Genomic DNA, 23,909 nt, shown 5'->3' with positions numbered 1-23,909 from the left:
TTGCAGTGAAATTTCATGAGTTTTTTGGGCAATATTAACTAAGATCCTTAAAAGACACACAGTTCTATAAGCCCAGTGAACTATTGGTGAAAAAAAGACCATAGCTCAAGAAAAAAAAAAAAAAAAAAAAAAAAAAAACCAAGGCTCAATAAACAGCTGATAGTCACCTGCAGAGAAATAATAATTTAACTCATGGGAACTAATTAGATTATGAAATGAGTCTCTGATGTTAAATTTGAATTACAGTGTTCTTCCCACTGTCTGATCCTGACTCTCACACAAGATCCCAGCCTGAGATTCAAATTCAGAAAACAAGGTTTTCAATAGGAAACAATATACAATCCCATGAGATGTTCCCATTTACAAAAGCTTAATAATAAACATCACAAGTAGAAAATATTCCTTGAAAACCATTACTACAATGAATTACATTGCATGTTAACAGTATGGGGAACTGAGTCTAACTGGAGAGTACCTTGGATAAGGGAATAAAAGAAAATTATGATCATGTAGAACAAAATGAAATAGTAGGGAAGGACAAAAGATTTAAATAAAGTAGGGAAGGGATTTCCACATGGTAGAGTCATAAGTTACTGAATGATTATCATGTAAGAAGCACTAAAATCATGTTGACCAAGAAGTGGAAAGGTTTTTGAGGGTACCTGAATGTGCTTAAATGATGACAGTTAATGTTATATAAGAATAAGTAATATTAAAGAAGCACAAAATTGAGATGGCTTTGAAGTTGGGACTAACAGTAGCTACAAATAAAGCTGTATCAAATGTTTACAACATATTCAACTTGCTCCTTATCTCCATGGTCAAAATTGATATAAAATTGAAATGTCATCTAAAAGATTCATTCTTTCAATAAACTAATACTTATTAATACCGACAAAACACAAAAGTTAGCATGGCACTGGGTATTAATGTTATCATTTTGTTTTTTCCAACTGAATTTGTGATTTCATTGCTAAAGAAAATTTCCAACCAATAGAGACTGGTAGTGCTCGGCAATTTATAGTCAAAGAGTAGATAGAGTTCATAGCCTGAGGTAAGCAAGATTTGAGTTTAAATTTGGTCTCAGACATTTACTAACTGGGAAAGAGCAAGTCACTTAATATTTATTTGCCTTGGTTTCCTCACCGGTTAAAAAAGTACCTAGAAATGGCACTCCCATGAGGATCAAAGATGATAACTATGAAGTGCTTAGCACAGTGTCTGACATACACAAATAACATTATTATCATATTGAAAATCGGCCTCATAATTAGGAAGAGCTAATGTCAAGCTCTGTCTCTGAAAATCAAATAGATGTGATAGGTAGGACTACAGATAAAAATCACTTAACCTCTTGGTGCCCCAGACAACTCTCTCTAACACAAATGTGTAATAAATCTAGCAAATAAATTTAAAATTTCAAAGTAAAAAATTACAAATATTTTTGCTAATCAAAAATTTTCTTGAATGTTTTCTTGAAAAGCTATTTTTAAATTGAATTTTAAATTATTTAAAATGTACTAAAGATTTAAATATTAAAAGGAAACTTATGGCACAAAATTTTTGGTCAAAGAAATTTTATCATGCAACCTGTTCCCAAATCTATTTTCATAAATTCAACTTTTGTAGTTTGGATATATGCAATTTGAATATGAAATTCATTTTCTAAAAAAGTATTTGCATTACCTTATGATTTTCTGCATTTTCCATGGCAAAGTAGGGTGGCATCGCAGTCACAATGATTCCAAGCAAAGCTGCTTGAAAATACAGCTCAATTCTAAAAACTATGTCGGTAATTTCCTAAAAAAAAATAAAAAAGAACAGATTCCAAAGTAACTTTATACCATCACACTACTTTTTCTAAAGCATTAAAAGCACGTTAAAAAAAAAAAAAAAGTAGAAAGCTGATTAGGAACTTTCTGTCTACAGAAGTCAAAGTTGGGCCACTGATTGACTATGTGACTGGGTAAATCACTTCATTTTTGTTTCAGTGAGTATGAAATAGACAAAAGTCAAAGATGAGATATGTTTCACTTAAGTGAGTGAACATGCATATTCTGAGGAGGCCATGGCCATTGGGCTAAAGAGGTGGAGGGTAAATAGTTGCAGGATCCAGGCAGAATCTAATAGAAAACAAAACACATGAACAAGAAACTACAAAAGTGCAGGAATGTAGGAGTTTGGATGTATATAGCTCTTTAATTTAATTCTGCCTCTGTTTTTGTCTATGAAAAGTGTGAACTTTAGCTATAAAAGAAATTAAAATTCTGAAAAACAGCTTTGATCTGAGGGTTGGAGGCAAGAGAGTAGAACAGACAAGGCACAACAATTCAACTCTTCCTAAAGTCCTCCAAACAACTTTAAAATAATGGCTCAAATCAAATTCTGGAAGAGAAGCGCTAACAAAAGGTCCAGGTGAGACATTTTCCCAACCCAAAACAATGCAGGAAGTCTCAAAAAGAGATCTGTGACATGAGAATAGAAGCTGATCCAGAGCCCACATGAATATAATACCAGTGGTGCACTTGGTGATGGCAACAGCAGTAGCATCAACAGCAGCAGCTTTGAGAGTAAAGGGATAGTGCAACTAGTCAGAAAAAGATTACATGAGACCTCTATGTTAACACTAAGTACAAGATTAGACACTGTTTGATAATCAAATTGTCAAGCCTCCTATACCCACCTATACCCACCTCCAGGTCAAAGCCAAGGGCAGAGAAGACCACTTTCATTCATGAGGAAGCAAGGGTCCTGAGTAGTAGTATCACTTTTGGTCCCAAGGGATCAGGAAATGAGAGGAAGTATCATTAGAGATCCCCAAGAATCAGGGACCCTTCCTAGGTAAGAACTAGAACACAGGCCAGGAAAGCAGTGACTTGGACCTCTCCCCAGATAACATAACCCTGGAACACCCAAAATTTTTAACATCCTTGAATTAGCACTGAAAACAACACTGTAATAAAGCCTGAAGGTTTCAAATGTACTTCTCCACTCCACCCCCCTTTCCTGGGAACAGAGACTAACCATAACATAATAAAGTCAAGAAAATAGGCTAGAAAAAAATGAGCAAATATACCAAAAAAAAAAAAAAAAAAAAAAACCCTCCAGTGACTAGAAAGACCGTATGTATCCAGAAAATAATGAGGATGTAGCACAGAGCAAAGTCTCAAAGAAAAAATTTGAATTGGACACAGCTTAACAAGAATTCCTGCAAGAGATAAAAATGGATTTTCAAATCCATTTACCAAGAGTGGTAAAGAAAAAATTGGATTCAGAAAAGACAGCAAGGAAAGACAATTAGAAAAAGGCAATCTACAGCCTGGTAAAGGAGTACACACACACACACACACACACACACACACACACACACGCGCGCGCGCGTGAAAATAACATCTTAAAAAATAACATTAGCCTAATGGTAGAAGAAGTACAAAAATTCACTGAAGAAAAGAACTCCTTAAAAAGAATTGGACAATTTTTTTTTTTTAATATGCAAAGCTCACTGAAAAAAAAATTCTTAACAATTAGAATTGGGCAAAATGGAAGCTAATGAATCCATGAGACATTAAGAAACAATAAAATAAAATCAAAAGAATAAAAAATTGAAGAAAATGTGAAATATCTCATCAGAAAAACAACTAATCTGGAAAAAAATACTGAGGAAAAATAATTTAAAATTCTTGGATTACCTGAAAGCCATGATCAAAGAAAGAGCCTCAACCTCATATTTCTTTTTTATTGTTTCAAATTCCTCTTTTTTTAAGGTAATTTTTTTAACATGTTAGGGTTTTTTTAAATTAAGTTTTGAATACTAAATCCTATGCCACTCTCCTTTCCCTCTCCCTTCCCTGAGACTGTAAGCAATCTAGTAGTATATGGACATCAAATTTCAAGAAATTATAATGGGAAACTGCCCTGATATACTATAGGGTAAAAGAGAAACTGAATGAAACCACTGACCAGCAAAACCTGAAAAAGATCTCTAAAATGTAAAATCCCAGGAATATTATAGATACATTCCAGAGAACCCATCAAAGAGAAAATACAAGCAGCCAGAAAGAAACCATTCAAATATCACAAAACCACAGTTAATAATACATAAGAATTAGTAGCTACCATTTTAAAGAAGAAGAGTACTTAGCATATGATATTCTAGAAGGTAAAGGAGCTATCATTAAAACCAGAAATAACCTACCCAGTAAAACTGAGTATTCTTGAAAGTCCTCTATTTTATTAGATATTCTTTTTTCTGTGAAGGAGTTCTTCATAAGAATATCTAATAAAATAGAGGACTTTCAAGAATTTCCAATGAACAGATCAGTGATATTTTTTTTAAAACTGTTGTTCAAAAACAAGCCTCAAGAGCAGGGAAAAAAAAATATCATTATTCAAGAGAAATCATAAACAACTCAACAAAGTTGAACTGTTTACATTCCTATACAGGAAGATGACATCTAACTTCCAATAACTTTATTATCATGAGAACAGTTAGAAGGATTCTATATAGACAGAGGACATAAATGTGAGTCTATTATGTTAAAGTGCTCTTAAGAAATTTGCATGGGTGAGAAAGAAGGATGTATCAGGAAAAAGGGGAAGATAGGAGAAGGGGAAAATCATCTCACTTTATGTGAAAAAATAGGATATTTAAATAACCTTATCTTAGAAAATTAAATTGAATAAGACATAAATTAACTCTTTTAAGAAAAAAATCACCAGGATCAAATTCACAAGTAAATTCTATCAAAAATTTACGGAACAATTAATTCCAATACTATATAAACAATGGGAAAACGTAGATAAAGGAATACTACCAAATTCCTTTTATGGTTATAAATATGGTTGTAGAAGAGCAAAAACCCTAATGAATATCAATGCAAAAAATTTTAATATAAATACTAGTAGTATAAAATACTATCCAGGAGACAACAGCAATATATCCAAAAGATTAAATACTATGACCAGGTAGGATTTATACAGGAATGAAGAGCTAATTCAATATAAGAAAACTATCAGCATAGTGACCATCACAATAATAAAAACAATAAAAATTGTGATTATGTTAATCAATGTAGAAAAAAACCTCTGATAAAATACAATACTCCTTCCTATTAAAATCACTAAAAAGCATAGAAATCAATAGAGCCTTTCTTTAAATAATAAGTAGTATCTCTCTAAAACTGAGAGCAAACATCTGCTCTAATGGGGACAAACTAGATGCTTTCCCAGTAACATCAAGGATGAAATAAGGATGTCTATCATCAGCATTATTATTTAATACTGTATTAGAAATGGAGCTATACAAATAATAAAAAGAAAGAAAATAAAGGGATAAAATTACACAATAAAGAAACAAAGCTATCACTCTTTGCTGATGATATAATGGTATCATATCTCTTAACAAAGAAGTGAAAAACTCAAGATAAAAAGTGAGACAATTTTGGATATGGCTAATGCAGGAATTTGTTTTTCTTGACTATGCATATTTGTTATATAGGTTTTGGGGTTCCCCCCAGTTTGGAAGGAAAGAAAGGAAAGAAAAGTATTAATTTTAAAATTATCATTGCAAATATATTTGAGAGTTTCTTCAATTTTTCTAAAGGTTTTCTGAAGGCAGAGATTCCATAGAAACGTTAAGGAACTACAAATTGCATATAACTGCAGAAAAAATTCAAAGACATGCTCCTTTTCAATATTTAGGATATGAAATATATCCTAAGGTGCTTACAGTACAAAAGCTTTCTTTAAAAACAGAGAAGTTGAACAGCTTAAATGATTTCCAAAAATTAATAGGAAATATCTAATGGGTGTATCCAGTGTTAGGCTTAACTCCAATCAATTGTAATCTTTATATGACATTTTAAGGGGAGACACTGCTTTAAATTCACCATACCAGTTACAAAAGAAGCTCAAGAGGCTTTGAGAGAAGCTGAATTGGTTTTATCCAGTGGTTGAAAGAATCACTCAAAAACCCTTGGAAATATCAGTTTTTGCTACAAAAGAGACACCCACAGCAGTCCTTCATCAAGGAGACAGTATGATCGAGTGGGTGAATCTCCTAGTACAACCATAACAAAGCCTTATTCCTAAGGCAGTTCTTGTGGGTTAGAATTTTATTAATGGCCATTAAGTGAGCAGTACAATTATCTGGGATAAGACCTGACAAGATATACACCTTTTATACTAATGCACAAATTAAGTATACTGTAAAACCATCCCAGAGTGACAAATTTTATTGGCTATGGCTCCAAATTTTACACATGGGTTTCCATTAAAGATAGCCCAGCTATTACATAATTGGCAATGGATTTTTGAAGAAAAGGTTTCTAAGGTTCCTCTAAAAGGACTAATTATCTTTACAGATGCATCCAAACATAACACTTGTGCTGTATACTCTCGTGACTTAACTATAAAGAGAGTAGTCAGAATTCCTTTTCAGTGCACTCAGCAGAATGAAGTGTATGTGATCATGCTAGCTCTTACTTTATTATCCAGAAGATTTAAATATAATAACTGATTCAGCCTATTCAGTAGGTGTGGTACAAAGAGTTGCTATAGCCCAAATAAAATTTGCAGTTTCTAACATATATCAGCTCTTTAAGGAACTTAAAGAACAAGTGAGAAAGCATCTAGGTAAGACTTATATCGTTCATGCCTACTCTCATAGTGGACTTCCAGGTCCTATTTTTGATGGAAATTCAAAGGCAGATAGCGTTTTAACTAACTATGTTAACCAGTACTACTTTATTTCAGGAAGCCAAAGAATCTCATTCTAAATATTAGCAGGTTGCTTGAGCTTTATGTTTACAATTTGGCATAACAAAAGAGGAGCATAGTAAAAAGCTGTACAGCTTGCCTTCCTTTCCACGCTCCTACACTGCCTCCAGGGAGGAACCCTTGTGGTTTGAGACCCAATGAAATTTGGCAAATGGAAGTGACCCATTATAAATCTTTTGGCTGTTTGTCTTTTATCCATGTTGTAGTAGACACCTTTTCAGGATTTACTTTTACAATACCAGCAGCAAAAGAGTCCAAATGATCACTGAAATCCTTATATAAGCATTTGCAATTATGGGTGTGCCACAATCAGTAAAAACAGATAATGGATCTGCACATACTTCTAAACATTTTGCACACTTTTGTACACAGTATCAGATTTTAAACACCACTGGCATACCTTTTAATCCTCAAGGACAGGCAATAGTAGAGAGGAGAAACAGAGATATTAAGCCACTCCTCCAAAAACAAAAGAAAGGGGGAGCCACAGGTAACCATAGAGAACTTATAAATTTAGCTCTCTATACCATTAATTTTTAAATTTTTGATAAAGATACACTGGCTCCGGCAGACAGGTTTTATAACCCACTGGAAGGGCAGTGTCCAGTGTGAGTAACTCCACTATCTTTAGATAATCACCAGGTGATGTGGAGAGATCCAGAAAGTGGTAAATGGAAGGGACTACATAGGTTACCTGCTTGGGGAAAAGGGTTTGCTTGTATTTCTACAGATGGAGAAGGAATCAGATGGGTGCCAATGAGTTGTATTCGCCTTGTCCATCAGAGAGAGACAGAAAAAGAGAAAAAAAAACTCAAAACAAGGAGAAGACCTAAGAAACATCTGATACTGAAAGAGCATGGCTGATAATGAGACTATTACAGAACTTCAAAAACCAGCAGGAATCCTTGATTTCCTGAGATAAAAAATTGTTGATAAGACTGTTGCAGAAATTCAAAACCAGCAGGAATCATTGGATTCTCTGAGACATGATAAGACTGATGCAAGACTTCAAAATCGGCAGTAATTACTGGATTCCCTAACACAAGATGAGACTATTGCAGGACTTCAAAATTTGCAGGAATTATTGGATTCCTGGCACATGAAGTAATAGACAATAAATTGGTTTTGGACTATTTCTAGGACTTATGGACATGTATAATTCCTTATGTTGATTCATGCTATTTATCACATCACTACTAGCCTGTGTTACTATGTGCTTAAGTAATTTACGCAATTATGTGTAATACCTCCCATGTTGGTGGATTTATGTATACCTGTTTCAAGTGAGACCCTTCAGAAACCTGCTAATCTGATTTGATTTCCCATTTCCTTTGGTGTTTTCATCTCCCTTCCTGAGGTGTCAAGGAGGGTGATCACACCTCCTTTTTTGGTGTTTTCACCCCATTTTTCAGGAGTCAGGGAAGGTGTGATCACTTCCTTTTTTAGGGTTCTCACCTCCTTGAGAAATCAGGGAGGTCATCACCACCTATGTTCTAAAACAAAAGAAAGCAGGAGAGGTTATGGGCCAGAACTCTGAAATTGAAACAAAGGATTCTTACAAGGTACTAAGTCAATGGAATTGATAGAGACAATGGTAATCTAGTTTAGCATGGTTCAGTATGATCGATTTAATCTTACAACAAATAATTGTTTCCTAGTAATATAATGATTGGTTTATATTCAGTGTAGAGCATATAAGCTAGGAGCCTCAGACAGGATTCATTTGGAGAGATTCAGAGGGCAGAGAAGACAGGCAGGAAGGAGCTTAAGCTCTTGGAACCAAGGGGAGAGATAGGCCTCTGAGAAAACTAACCAGGCCCCAGGAGAGGAGACAAGACTTTGAAAGAGATAACAAAGACTTTAACCCCTGGCTACTCGTGTGGTGATTACTGAACTGAAATGAAGGCTGCTCCCAAAGACCCCAAGGAAACTGACTAAGAGAACTTTACAATTTTCCTATATTCTTTTTTGAAGTACCTATTGACAACTGAACAACTGAAAATGACCAGCAAAGACATTAGCATGATGTCTAGGAATTGATGTTAATATAAAGAAAGTAAAAGATGTTTAAATGGGACCTAATTTTACAAGTAGTCATATGAGTATTTGTAAGTATATGTATTTTTAATAATTTTAATATTTTTATACATTTTGTTTCCTGCAGTTCCTTATAGAGAGGCAATATGATACAGTGGAATAAGTGGAATAAGAGTCAAAAATCATTGTTCAAGTGCAACCTCTGACATCTCTTAGTTGTCTGACCATGGGCAAATCACTTAAGTTTTCAGTGTTTCAAGGAAACCTCTAAGTTTGATAAACAGTTGTTGATCTGCAAGAATAGAACACTGTTTCCTCATACATCTATACATCAATGAAATAACAATGTAACAAAACAAAAAAAGATAAAACAAAATGCAACCTTATAATTTGTTTGGGACTTGGGAAACTAGTCAATCTTTATTAAGAGATATTAGAATGAATTATCAAATTATTTTGTGGAATTTTTTTTCCAAAGATTTATGATTCAGCTCTGATGGCTCAGTGAGGTCTACTTGGACCTCACAATACTAGGATTCTAAGGTACAAAATATAACATTCACCTTTAAATAAACTTTTATTAAATTTCCCATAATATTTATTATCAAATGAGATATTTAAGCTCATATGTGAAATCTCATGAAGCTGCATGATACAGTAGGTAGAGACTAGACATGGAATCAGGAAAACCTGGGTGCAAGTAGGCTCTGATGCCTAAAAGTTGAGAAAATATGGGCAAATTATTTAAATGTTCAGTGCCCCAGGCAACTATGCAAGACTTAATGACTACTTGCCAACAGAGAATTGCTTCTAAGACCAAAAGTTATAAAATGCCACCAGAGTAGGGAATCACTTACACAGACAAGCTGCAAAGACAGAAATTTTGTTGAAACATGAAGATATAATACTGTAAATTCACCAGTAACTGTAGACGAGGACTTTCAAGCACTATCTCTGATATTAAACATTTTTCCCCCTAGTTTCTTCTACTTTAAGATCCATTCTATGATTTCTAATGTTATAAACAAAGTCCACAATATTTGCTTAGAATCTGCATTTAACTTACTTGAAAGAATGGTGTGCTCCAGATCTGGATATTTTCTGTTACATTTAAATGATAAAGAATAGAATTGCTAATAACATTCATCAAAACTGGTAGAGAATAAATCATAGTACTATTGAAAACAGTTACAAATATGTAATCCTACAACAAAAGAGAAAAACAATTACTTAAGTACAACTGATTTTGTACTTTACTGTTACTGATATGATGCTTTTCAACTATTATAATATTCTGTATCTTTCTTTTGACTTTCCAAATATGACAAGATAGTTTGATGGCTCTTGGCCGTAGTATTTATAATTTCCTGATTGACATTAAAATGTGTGACTCTGAAAAAGAGAACCTTAAACCATGAATTTGAAAAATATAAAAGATCTATCTATATTTAGCAAATGAAAAACAGTTGAAGTCCTTTAAAGTCTCTAGCCTATTGGTCATACATTAAGAGCTTAATACTTATATAGTCTAAAAAGTAAAATTCAGCATTTAACAACCAGATTCAATCGACTAATTACTAATTTTAACATAATTAGAGTCTTATCATTCCATGGAAATGCACATCAGATAAGTCGAGCTTTATCAACAAAAATTATATGTCAATACAAACCTCCCCCCACACAAAATTTACATGTTTCTCTTACCTTTCCTGAATGCATTACATTTAAAGCTGCACTGTGAGGAGCAGCAGATACATAGTCACTGACATTTAACACATTCACCAAGATGTTCTGACTTGTGAAGAAACTCAAGAGATCATCAATATCAGTATCTGGCAAAAAGGAATAATAAAATATCAAGGTATTAATTACTCCATGTTAAAAAATAATTACATCACCTAACAATAAAAAATGACTTTTTTTCCTACAGAAATTTCAAGCATTTTGTCTTTTCATCATTCTACACATTCCCCTAAGTCATTCCTGTGGCAAAGAAGCAGACCAATTGTGTTAAAGGAGAAAACAACAGTACATATTTCAGTATATGCAATACAACACAATACAAAATTTAGAAGTATCAATAAAGATTATCAGTCTGTAACAGTATATTGTTATATTCATTATATTCTATTTTTTAAAAATAAAGTCCCTAATATATCACATAAAAACATTTATAAAGAGTTAATTTTAAAAATTTGTATTCATGAACTAAAATATCAATTACTTTGAAAAAATACATTTACTGTATTGTGAATGCATATTTATTATAAGCATAGAAAATATATTGGAATATTAAATAATTATGAGTGTCTTCACATAAGATAAGCTGTCATATCTATTTTTACATTAAATCTTCATTAATACTAAGATTTACTTTGTTTTAAATTATTTACATTTCATGTTTAGTTCAAAATTTCACTTCAGAATGTTTCAAGAATCTACCTTAACTCCAAATCTTACCAGTTGAATTTTGAAGAAGAAGACCTGTTTTGTATTTGTGAGCTTTCTCTCCAGGTTTCAAAAAATATAAGTCTGGAGTAAGTTTGATGGGAGCAACAGTATTCTTAAAATAATGATGAACCAAAAACATGAAAACCTGAACAGCAAGAAAAATTAAAAGCAGGAGCAACCTTTAAAACAACAAAAAAAGGGCTTATTAATTTAAAAGACTTACAAGTCATGGCAATTTTTCTAGTTACTAGCAAATGTTTTAAACAAGTCCTTATTCACATGATAGATATAAAATCTCTGAAAAAGGAACAGATTGAGGTACTAGCATGGACTTAAAAAAAAGCACAGAATATTCAATTCTGTGGGAAATTTAATTTTTACAACTTTAACTCTGAGTATAAAAACTGATTATCTGATACTGAAATTAAACAGTAAAAAGGAGATTTCTGAGTCAAGTTAATCCTATACAGTTATTATATCATATAAAACCAAACTGTTATATACACACATACACATACATATTTTGGATAGGATAGTATTTCATCTGTGATTTGATTAATACCAGACTCAGAAATAGGATCATTATGATGATTACAAATTTATTCATGATGTGAAACCAAAGAGAGAATAGTCCTGGATTTGCCCTATTTTACTTAAATATTAGCTTATATTTCAGCATAAATTAATCAAGTCATGTCTACTACCCATAGAGTGTGAATTTTTTATCGACACATCCTCTTTCAAGAGATTTCAATATCATATTCTTGTCTTCATCAGGTTACCCCTCATCCAAGTGATGAACAAGTTACAAAACATCACAAACCTATATTTCAACCTATGTGCTCTTGGTATTTTGTACTTAGTAACAATGGGAAGTTCCAGCCTAAGTGATTCTGCTTTCTCATGTATATTTTACATATTAAAATCTATTAATTATACAGATTTACATATATATACTTACACATATTTACATCTATGAGAAAAAACCCTAGAAAATATATCATTCGCACTTACTTCAAAATATTAAACAAAATTTCTACTATTAGTTTTTTTTAAAGAAACCATAAAAGGTAAATACAATATGCATGAAGATTCTTAATTTTATTTCATGAAGGCAGTTTATAAATGATACCTTATAGACATCTAGTTGATGAATACTATGTCATGAATAAGAAGAGTTCATATTTATATATTAGTTTATGATTTTGAAAAGGTTTTCCCCATGACAATTCTGTGCATCAGTAGTATCTTATTCATAAGGCAATTCAGCCTCAAAAGATAAAGTGACTTATGCCCAGCTGGGTAGCTATTAAGTATCAGAGTGTGATATCAATTCATACTCCGGACTCCAAAGCCAGTCTTTTCCCACAATCTCAAACTGTTTTCCAACTAAGAGAATATAGGTCTGAAAATTCTAAAAACTACAATAGAGAGCTGGCTCTAATTATGTATACCTGACTAAGTCTCTTAATTTCTCTGGGCTTCCATTACTCATCCACCAAATAGAGATAATGAGAACTTCATTTAATAACAGGATTGTTGTGAAGGTCAAATGAGAAAAATAATGTGCAAACACTTTGAAAAAGATGAAGGTGCTATAGAAATAAATTATAATAATAAAGATCACAGAATATTTGAAGCATAGAATTCTGAGCTAAAGGCACCCAAGTATAATCCCTTCATTTTCAAATAAAAGAAATAACAAAGATTACTAATAGTCTATTAGCTAAAGTAATTATAAGCATAGTAGTATTTTTTCCATCTCTGGTCATATGTACTAGTAACTATTGCTATCATAATTATATGCATCATTTTCTACATTTTAAAAATGTAAAGATAAAGCTCAGTATATACCTCTTTAAAAGAGAAAACTAAATTCAGACAGAGGGAATAATTATACTTACACAGATCTCAATGATTTACTTTCACGTTTCAAAGTAAGGAAATGAAGTTTCGTTATCATACACACTTGCTGCTTCCAAAGAGTCATAGTGCTTACTGTGGATGTTTTGGTTTCAGAGAGTATAAGCAGACTTTGCTCCATTTCATCAAAAGATTTTGAATCTGTTTCTTCCTCTGACTGCTGCTGGCTAAATATACTATAATCTATATACCAAAAAGAAAAACAAAAATTTATTACTGTTAAATGGTATACTTCTAAAAGTGAATAGGGTTCTGTAATATATACCTTAATAAAAATAAGTAAAATAAATTTATTTCCTATATTTATTTATCTTTAGTTGGCCCAAATTCAAAATAATGTCAGATCTTTTAAATAATGAACATGAAATTAAAAAATGTTTAAAATATATATTTCTGAAATGATTACATAAATGAATCAATTAAAAAGTAAAATTATCAAATTTTCTTTAACCAAGTATGACTAAATGGAGCAAGTGAAGGAGTTTTTAAGCCAAAAACTAACGCAAAAAATTTATTGTAAAATGCATCTAAACGTTTCAAGATGTGAGTGAATAATCACTTTTGCTACTATCTTCTAACCAAATAAACCCTCCAATAATTCTAATAATAGAAGAAGAGGCTTTACAGGTTGTAGATCCAGCTTCTACCAGTCTAAGACATTCTTGGCAAACACACAGACCGAACTTAAATTCAGTATCCTTTAGTAGACTAAATAAAATGATATCTTTTCAAGACTTTTCTAGTTAAAAATAACTTGGGAATATATGAACAAATGCCCTGGGCATAGTCTTCCTAAAGCAGCATAGATATAAGGAGGTGGATCAAGCGAACATCCTCCAAACTCCTGTTATAATATGTTTATCAAACTATAAAATGTTAAAAAATAACAAAAACAAAATTTCTATCAACATCCTGATATTCATGTAGCACCACTACCTCCTCACCTTCTCAAAATCCTTAGCCTGTTTCAAATGCAAATTAAATACCATTTTCTAACTGAAATCTTTCCTGATCCCCAATTGTTACCAGTGTCCTCCTCCCACAATTACTTTATATTTACTTATCTGTGTACATGTTGTATCCCCCCAGAAGAATGCAAGCTCTCTGAGGGCAGGGATTGTTTCATTTTGTCTTTTTATCCCCAGTGCTTAGCACAATACCTTGCACATAGTAGGTGTTTAATGTTTGTTAAACTGAATTGAATTTCTGGTTCTGAGTTGTCAGAGAAGGTAAGGCTTTTTACCAGCTTGATCAATTTCTGCTTCAACTTCCAGCTTTAGGAACACATCTTCCAAAGTTGTCATGGAAACTCCATAAGAAATAACTCCCAAATTAGAATGTGTCTCTAGATCAGAAAACAAGCCTGAAAGAAAAAAAAATTAAAAAAAAAAACTTAAGTACACTAATTTTCCATTTTCTGAAAATTCATCTCAGTGATTGAACTAAATGATTTCTAAGTTCCTTTCTAAAACCAAAATTTATTCCAAAAGCATCATGGAATCAAATAATCTCCTAATAAAGCAAAATAAATATATAGAACACACTTCTACTATTGGAAAGGAAAAGAAGAAACTGGTCAACTGGAATCCAGAATTCAGAGATGTACTCTGGAAAACATGAAGGGTTTTATTAATGTTTTCTCCACCTTTTTAGAGATTTTTCACTTGTGTAACCAAGCTGGCTTCTTTGAACAGTTCTCAGCATTTTCTCTTCTAGAAAACTCAGACAGCAATACCAACTATATAGAACACAGGGATGAAATGCCTGGATCTCATAATGTATAAAGAAAATGGACAAAAAGTTGTTAATTGTAATATTAAGCAGGGCAGGTTGAACCAAGGGATTAGAGAATATTGTTCATTATGACACCAAGACAGACATACATAGTGAGACTACATAGAGAGTGAGCTTACATCATGCTGGAAAGAGAATGATCTGTTATCAATTAAGGAATTTCTCCCTTCTCTCATAGGCTTCCAAGGTTAGGGACGTGATTCCAGTTAGAAGAAAACTTAAAGGCTGCACAGAAGGTATCAAAGGGAGACGCCATAGTAACTACTGTTAGAAGAATACTAAGATAGTGAATGTTTTGATGGCTGGCTTATTGCACAAGGGTGGATGCTACAATTTCTCCCCTTTCATCATTAATAGTACGCTACTGAAAGATCCTTTGGATTTGCCAAGAATAGCCAACACAAGATTGAGAAAAAGGACTTTTTCAACTCTTTACCGGAACAATTAGCATCCTATGAGCTGCATTATTGTATTTCTGATTTCATTCAATAAAAGCATTTTATTGATCAATAAATCAATCCACGGTCCCAGTCAATCTAAGAGAGTAAGATACCCAGATAATCATTGGGAGATTGGTAGATACAGGGAAGCAGGCAAGCATATGCACAGAAGAGGTTTAAAACTATCAGTGTACCTCAGGAATATCACATCTGGTATTGAGTCTTCACTGAGTAGCTATCCCAGACTATGCTCCTAAAAGGAACATAGTCATCTCATCCACCCAACTTTCCTCTTTTAGGGAAAAATGTAGACATATCAGCATTGAGAAAAACTACCTGTATCAGCACCAACAACTTCCTTTACATGTATGATAAAAAGCCTATGTGATTTCTGCTTATGATTGTTTTTCCTATTCATTGGGCTTCCTTTCCTCGTTGAGCTGTAAAACAAGCCCGGAATACTTTCAAGATAATTTAAGAAACTGTAGTCTCAAATTTCTTCTGCATGTCATTAGTCTTATGAATCATTTCCCTATTTCTGTCCTCTTATGTACCATTCCAATTTCTTGGAATTATATATTAGGCACTGAAATGTTATGGTTCAAATGTGCTGACTTTTATCACTGATGACTAATAAATGTTACAATTTTGTGATTCAATTGGATCTGACACTAAGCATTTTCCAGACCTGTTTTTACTTCTAATCCTTTTCTCTTTGTTTTCAATGCTATACAATTTATAATTTATCAAGTTCCTTTGCAATGTTAGACAAAAGAATTGCCAGAATCTATTAATCAGGATTAAAGTTACAGTCATAAGAACTAGTTTTATTCTTGTGGGTTCATGATGTAATTTATTTTTTATTAATTCCTCATCCAGTATTTTTCCTGGGAACATGAGAATTTGGCTGGTTTTTCCACCTGGAAGCATCCATTTATGGTTTATGTTAGCTTAGGCCTTAAAAAAAAAAATAAAGCAACTTTGATGCAAACAATCAGTTTTAAAAGATATCAGATAGAGAAACAATTTTATATCCCATGACATAAAAGGCAAAAAAGGCTTTTGTGTTCAAGCTCCTAAACAATTAAGACAATGTTCCTCTCTTCAGTAGGCTTTCACTTCCTCCAGAGATTAATATAGTTTTTTTTGATCTATAGTATTTCAAACTTCTGAAAATTAGAGCGACATGAAAGGTTCTAGCTAAAAACGATTCTCCTTAGAAACATCCCAGGAAATATTTAAAAGGGCAATTGATCATAATTCAAAGTAAGCTCTTCTACCTAGTCTAATAGTTCAAAAGAAGATGGCTGTAAGCCTGTGGAAACTCTGGTCAAAAGTACAAGCAGGGAGCCTGAAGCCAATGTGATCTCCATCAAAAAAAAAAGTCTTGAAGCCAGGGATATCTCAGTCCCAAACAAAGTGAAGTCGGTACCTTATAGGTAGCTATGTAAGAAAACATAAATGGAACAGAGATGCACAGGCTATCCATGCCATGGCTACCTAGGAGGCATTATCTCTGATATCCAGTTGTAATAGCAATAGGAGGCTGCCAACATATAATTGGTGATTTACTTCAGGGAAATGGGACCAAAGTCAAAGACTTTTTGGCTACAGAGGCAGAAACCAGGGAATGAGTCAGATAATGGAGTCTGGTCCTAGTTGGACTCTTGTCCCTTGATCCAGACTAAGGGTTAAAGAATATGATGGGGAAGGGTCCCGGAAGGTAGCAACCCCATCTTGAATTGCTTCAAGTCAGCAACAGTAGCATCCAGATTGTAGAGAGCATATAACAAGGACCTAGCATCCCATTCAAGGGACTATGGAAGAGGGAACAAACTAACCTGTTCCAATCAAAGAACTGAAACTGGAGAAATGAATCAACTAAATTAAACTTAATACAATAATATGAAGTAGTAAACCCAGAAGAGTAATTCCATAAGTGTCAGTAAAACTTTAGAAAAAAGAATATTTAGGCCAAAATTCTTTCAAAGTAGATGGAAAAAAATGAAGAAATAAAAATTAAACTAAATTTGTAGCCCTAGGGTAGCATCCTCTCTCTCTCCTTTTCTTCTTCAAGAAGAAAAGTACTCAGGGTTTCTAGGGAGTTCAACTAGACCCTCTAAAAAGTCTCACCTATTAAACCAAACTATAAAATCCTCTGTATTTACAGTGCTACTCTAGTCTCCCACTGATGGGAAAAACCCAAGATCACTAGAAAATCAACATGACTTTCCTCTGAACTGCACAGTGCAGAAAACATATTGTACCACAAAAGGGCAAAACCAATAGTTGGCTCTTCATTTTGGCTCCATATCTCGCTTCAATTTTTTTTGATATAGGAATTCCTCTAATGGTACTCATTAACATTTCCATAACTACTCCATCCAAAACACTTCTCACACAAATAAACTCAGATCTAAACAATAGGAAGACTATCAAGTGCTCATGGGTAGGCTGAGCTAATATAATAAAAATGAGAACAATTCTATTTAAATTAATCTACTTACTGAGTGTTGTACCAATCAAAATGCAAAGAAATTACTTTATAGCAGGAAAAAATAATAACAAAATTCATTTTGAAAGAACAAAAGGTCGAGAATTTCAGGAGAATTAATGAAAAAACATGCAAATGAAGCTTAGCATACCAGACCTAAAACTATAAAACAGTGGCCATCAAAACCATTTGGTACTGGCTAAGAAATAAGAGTAATAGATGAGTGGAATAGATTAGGTTCAACAAAACACTATAGTCAATGACCAGAGTAATATAATGTTGGGTAAATCCAAAGACCCCAGCTTCTTTTCTTCTTCTTCTTCTTCTTTTTTTTTTTTTTTTTGGCTGAGACAATTGGGGTTATGTGACTTGCCCAGGATCACCCAGCTAGGAAGCGTTAAGTGTCTGAGACCAGACTTGAATTTAGCTCCTCCTGACTTCAGGGCTGGTGCTCATACCCCAGCTTCTGGGATAAGAACTCACTACTTGATAAAAATTTCTGGGAAAATTGGAAATTAGTATATGGCAGAAACTAGAAATACCTAACACCCTATACCAACATAAAGTCGAAATTGTTTCATGATTTAGACATAAAGAGTGATACCATAAACAAATGAGGAGAACAAGGGATAGTCTATCACTCACTCAGGGTTAGTATATCACTCAGATCTATGGAGAATGAAGGAATTTATAGCCAAAGAAGAACTAGAGAATATTATGAAGTGCAAGACCTCATTTCCAAAACATTTAGAAAATTGACTCAAATTTATAAGAATATGAAAGATTCCCCAGTTGATAAACAGTCAATAGATATAAACAGTCTGATATAAACAATTTTCAGACAAAGAAATTAAACCCTTTTCTAGTCATGTGAAAAAAAATGCTCCAAATAATTATTGATTAGAGAAATGCAAATTTAGACAATTCTGAGGTGCCACTTCATACCTATCAAATTGGTTAAGATGACAGGAAAAGACAATAAGGAATGCTGGAGGGGATGTGAGAAAATTGGGACATTAATACATTGTTGGTAGAGTTGTGAATTGATGTAATAATTCTAGAGAGCAATTTGGAACTATGCCCAAAAGGTTATCAAACTGCATACCCTTTGATTCAACAGAGTCTCTACTGAGTCTCTATCCCAAAACAATCATAAAAAGGGAAAAGAACCCACTTGTGCAAGAATATTTGTAGCAGCCTTTTTTCTAGTGTCAAGGAACTGGAAACTGAGTGGATGCCCATCAGTTGGGGAACGGCTGAATAAGTTATGGAATATGAATGCAATGAAACATTATTGTTCTATAAGAAATGGTCAGCAGACTGATTTCAAAATAACCTGGAAAGGCTTACATGAAATGATGCCAAATGAAGTGAGCAGAACCAAGGGCACAGCAACAACAAGATTATGTGATGCTCAGCTGTGATGAACTTGGCTCTTTTCAAAAATGAGGTGATTTAAGGCAATTCCAATAGACTTTTGATAGAAAGAGCTATCTACATCCAGAGAGAGGACTATGGAGACTGAATGTGGATCACAGAATAGTATTTTCACCTTTTTTGTTGTTGTTCATTTGATTGTTTTTTTTCTTATTTTTTTTTCCCTTTTGATTTGATTTTTCTTGCACAGCATATGTTTAGAAGAACTGCACATGTTTAACCTATATTGGATAACTTGCTGTCTAGGGGAGGCAAAAGGGAAGGAGGAAGGAAGAAAAATTTGGAAGACAAGATTGTGCAAGAGTAAATGTTGAAAACTATGTTTGTATATATTTTAAAAAATTAAAAAGTTATTATTTTTTCAAAAAAAAATTATATCATTACCCTCCCTTTAGCCACTGGTTTCTAGTAAATACCTCCTAGGAGTAAAGGATTTCCCTGCAGCGAATAAAGAGCTTACATCTACCAATTCTCCCTATGCAACAAGAGAACTGTTCGGTTCTGCAAATATATATTGTATCTAGGATATACTGCAACATATCCAACATATAAAGGACTGCTTGCCATCTAGGGGAGGGGGTGGAGGGAGGGAGGGGAAAAAAAATCGGAACAGAAACGAGTGCAAGGGATAATGTTGTAAAAAAAAAATTACCCTGGCATGGATTCTGTCAATATAAAGTAATTATTAAATAAAAATAAAAAAAAAAAGAGCTTACATCTAGGTATGAAATACTTCTATAAAAATATCTCCCTCCTACCTCTGCTTTTCCTTTTAAAGACCCAATTTAGAGAATTACATAGGTTCCTGAGAAGTAAGGTTCATAGATGATGGTTTATTTAGTAACAACTCCAAATGCTTTCCTTTTTAAGAGAGTATCAATCCACCTAACCTAAAATCATTATATATGGAAGGCTATGGTGTTTAGTGAAGTGATCTTTAAATGAAGTAGTGGTTCACTGAAAGGGAAGGTTGCATGACTTATAGCTATCTGAATTTGCTTCTCCTTTGGGAAGCTAATGTTCCACCCAGAGTAGTGTTATAAGACTAAAACATGAAGAGGTACACAAGGACCACTTTTAGTAAATCCAAGTATCTGCATGAGAAAGGAAAAGGAGATCCAAAGTAATTTTATTTTATGGGGTTTTGTTACAATTGTAAATTTTACTACTGATATGATTAAAAGGAAAAAATAATATGCAGATCAATAAAACAAACATTTTTCAAGTCATTAAATGAATTAAATATTTAAAAAGGAGAAAGAAGTTTTTTTTTTTTATTCTTTGCTGATAATGATGAATCTAGCCTCCTCTTAATTAAGTTAGCCATCCTTCATCTAACAATGGCTGGTACTTTCTTTATAAATTCAACAAATACTTTGAAGATCATCTCATAACTTTACAGGTGTTATTCTGCTTTTATTTTAAAGATGAGAAAACTGAAGCCCAAAGAGACTAAATGACTTATCTATAATGTAAGGACTAACATCAGAAACTGGATTTGATCTTAGAAGCTCTGACCCCAGAGTTGAAGCTTTTTCTCCTGTAACACACTGTACATATTCATATCTCCCCCCCACACACACTTTTTTTTAAACCTATATAGTACTAGTTTTTGACAAAACAATTACTATATGCCAATTATTTAGTGCATACAACCTAATGGTGATTTGTTTTTTGTTACTCTAGTTTTCAGAGACTATCAGGAATCTATTACTGGGCTGGAACTAGAAGCATGGCAGAATGGCAGAATCTCCCAGAATCTACCCTCAGTTGCCATGATCTTTGAAAAATCACATATCTCTATGTCAGGATGATGCAGTAGAGTAATAGTTATTTTCATAACAATATGTGTAAGTGGCTTAACTATAACAAACAAAGACTTCACTATCCTCTTTTTTTATTATACTTAAATTTTCATTAAACTATTAATATCAGAATCCTCAAGCTGGAAGGAAATTTAAAAATCCCTCTCAAGTGTATTTCTACTTCTTAGGGCTACAACCAAACTCAGAGCACCATGTTTCCTTCAAATATTCTTCTTATACTTTATAAACTCTTCATTAAAGTCAGTAAGATTCACTGAGAAGACAGAAGGGAAGGATATTATTTGGAAATGCAAGTAATATAAAATAATATTAAACATATTGTTTTTTAGAAAATGAAACATTCAACTCTCCCCAATTTAGGTTAATAAAACTTCTTTCAATCCAGATGGAACATACTCACTCCCAGACAACCTTCTTTATAACAGTATAAATTAGAAATTAGGATATCATATTCATCAGCAAAACTTCTAATCTCAGTGAGGCAGACTCTCTGCTATGATCTTGTAATATCTTGATATTATGTACTAGATTATTATGAAAACAATGAATTCAGAAATCCACTCTAAATGAGGCCTAAAAAATTGTCAAGTTCAGAATATAGAACAAAAGAAGAAGAAATGTTAACAGAATTCTAGAATTTAGACCAGGAAGACTTAGAAAGTAGAAAGTATGTTGCTACTTGTTTTTATCAAAAGTAAAATAGAAGCAACCTTTTCCTTGGTTAAAGAAAAATGAAAGAATTGTAGAATACTACCACAACTACTAAATATCATAAGGAAAAATAATCAGGGAGAAAACTTGTCTATGTTAATCCTGAATCTCAACTCAATATCACAAATGAAGTTAGCCAGTCAAGAAATCATAAAAATAAGTCAATACCTGAAAATTTATCCATGTCTTTAAAAGGTAAGCTATAGACAAGTTGCTGGTCGTTCTGTTGTAATAAGTTAGCTCCACGAATATGCTGCTTAACCAGTGATGAAAGAGATTCTGTGATGCAATGCTTGTCTATGTACATGCTAAAGAAAATCCAGAAATCATAATGATGTTTATTATATGACAAACTAGGAAAACAGTTAATTTTAAATAATGATTGCTTTGAATTCACATAAACAATTCAGCTGCATTAAGCTGCCATATGGGATGCAAATGTTTAAAATAATACCTTAGTCGGTAGCCAATTCCCCATTTACTTTTCAGAAACAAAGACGATCCAACACATTTCAGCATTCCTTGTGATATCACAGCTTTCCTATCTGTAAAGAAATTTACAATTTGCACTTACAATTTAAGAAATCCTCTTTCATAACAACTATACTTTGATACTTATAATTTTGTTTTCATAATTACTTAAAGTATTAGACTTTAACAGAAAGAACACTGATGAATAGATTAGTGACTTCCCAGATATAAATTAATGGCAGAGATTACAAAACTTTAATTTCCACCTCCATTAGTATTATTTATCTATTTATTTGTGCTATTGAATATATACTGTAGAAAAACTGCCTGCTTTTGCAGAACAAAAGGTTGTTGTTTTTTTTTTTTTTTTTTGGTCACAGATCTCTTTGGCAATCTGTTGAAGCTTATAGATCCCTTCTTAGAATAATATTTTGTTGTCAATGAGAGATTAATAAAAATAGAGTTGTCATTTTTACCATTCCTGGATCCCTTGAAATCTATCCATAGATCTCTTGATCCATATACATCAGGTTAGAAATTTTGGCCTAGAATAAATGCCCTTAGGTGATACTTTTAAACTTTCAACTACCTTAGCTATTCCTCAAAATTAAACACTTAATGTATGTTTTCATGGAGCACCCATAATTTACAATCCCTTTTCTTCAAGACAAAAATCTCACCAGCAAGAATGTCAGCTTCATCCATAAAATGAGTGCTAAGTACTATCACTCGATTGCTTTTTCTATATTTCAAGAGATTCCAAACAATATGACGTGAGCAAGGATCCATTCCAGCAGTTGGTTCATCTAGTAGCAATACCTCATCAAAAGAAAATATAAAAAAATCATAGGAAAACATACAAAGAGAGATCTGGAAATTTAGTGTCCAAACTTTCTAAATACATCCAAAGGCTTCCTTTTATAAAATAAAATTTCAAAGCAGTAGTAGACTTTATTTTATTAATCTTTCTACCTGTAATTTTTAATTGCTAAATATATCACAGAAAATTGATTATAGATGTCTCCAATTTGTTTGGAGACAATCATTTTGGATATGAACATATTTTTAGTACTGAATTTTTTAGAAACTAAATTCTGCATTTCTGGTTGGCAATAAAATGTATAAAACAAGTGGAAATAAAGAGATAAATAAGGGGGAAAGGAGACATAATGCAAAAATTTCTGATTCCTGTAAAAATTGATCAAACTGTTTTACTAGAGTACAACTCAAATCATGCCAAGACAATTATTTAGTGAGCTTAACACAAAAATATTCAAAGTGTACCAATTCAAGTCTATCCATAATGCAATACATATTTATTATGTCCTTATTATATGCAAGAGCCTATGCTAGGCAACAGGGAAAAAACAAAAACAATCTCTACACTCACAGAACTTGCATTATGGTGATACAACATGCAAAAGGAGAAGTTTTTTATATGAGGCATTTGGGCATGAACAATTAAGGGAATCAAGAAATGTGTCACCTAAATTTTGATTTTGAAGGATGCAAAATATTTTAAAACGTGGAGTGAGAAGGAAGTATATT

General features: G+C 32.8%; 1 protein-coding gene across 4 annotated transcripts in view; it reads right to left on the bottom strand.

Annotated features, from left to right (window-relative positions):
- Positions 1-23,909, bottom strand: part of ABCA5 (ATP binding cassette subfamily A member 5) — a 114,158-nt gene that overhangs the window by 32,193 nt on the left and 58,056 nt on the right. For all 4 annotated transcript variants that reach the window (XM_051995224.1, XM_051995222.1, XM_051995223.1 and 1 more), the window contains 9 exons: positions 23,042-23,180; positions 22,345-22,435; positions 22,059-22,198; positions 14,432-14,551; positions 13,170-13,371; positions 11,275-11,444; positions 10,519-10,646; positions 9,881-10,018; positions 1,687-1,800 (listed from right to left, as the gene is read on the bottom strand). In XM_051995224.1, the coding sequence (XP_051851184.1) occupies positions 1,687-1,800; positions 9,881-10,018; positions 10,519-10,646; positions 11,275-11,444; positions 13,170-13,371; positions 14,432-14,551; positions 22,059-22,198; positions 22,345-22,435; positions 23,042-23,180 (1,242 nt within the window). The remainder of the gene's footprint in view (positions 1-1,686; positions 1,801-9,880; positions 10,019-10,518; positions 10,647-11,274; positions 11,445-13,169; positions 13,372-14,431; positions 14,552-22,058; positions 22,199-22,344; positions 22,436-23,041; positions 23,181-23,909) is intronic.

The sequence above is a fragment of the Antechinus flavipes genome, chromosome 4 (genome assembly GCF_016432865.1).
Source record: "Antechinus flavipes isolate AdamAnt ecotype Samford, QLD, Australia chromosome 4, AdamAnt_v2, whole genome shotgun sequence".
In the NCBI taxonomy this organism is placed as follows: Eukaryota; Metazoa; Chordata; class Mammalia; order Dasyuromorphia; family Dasyuridae; genus Antechinus; species Antechinus flavipes.
Note: the sequence above shows the minus strand (reverse complement) of the source record. Positions and strands in the feature narration are given on the sequence as shown.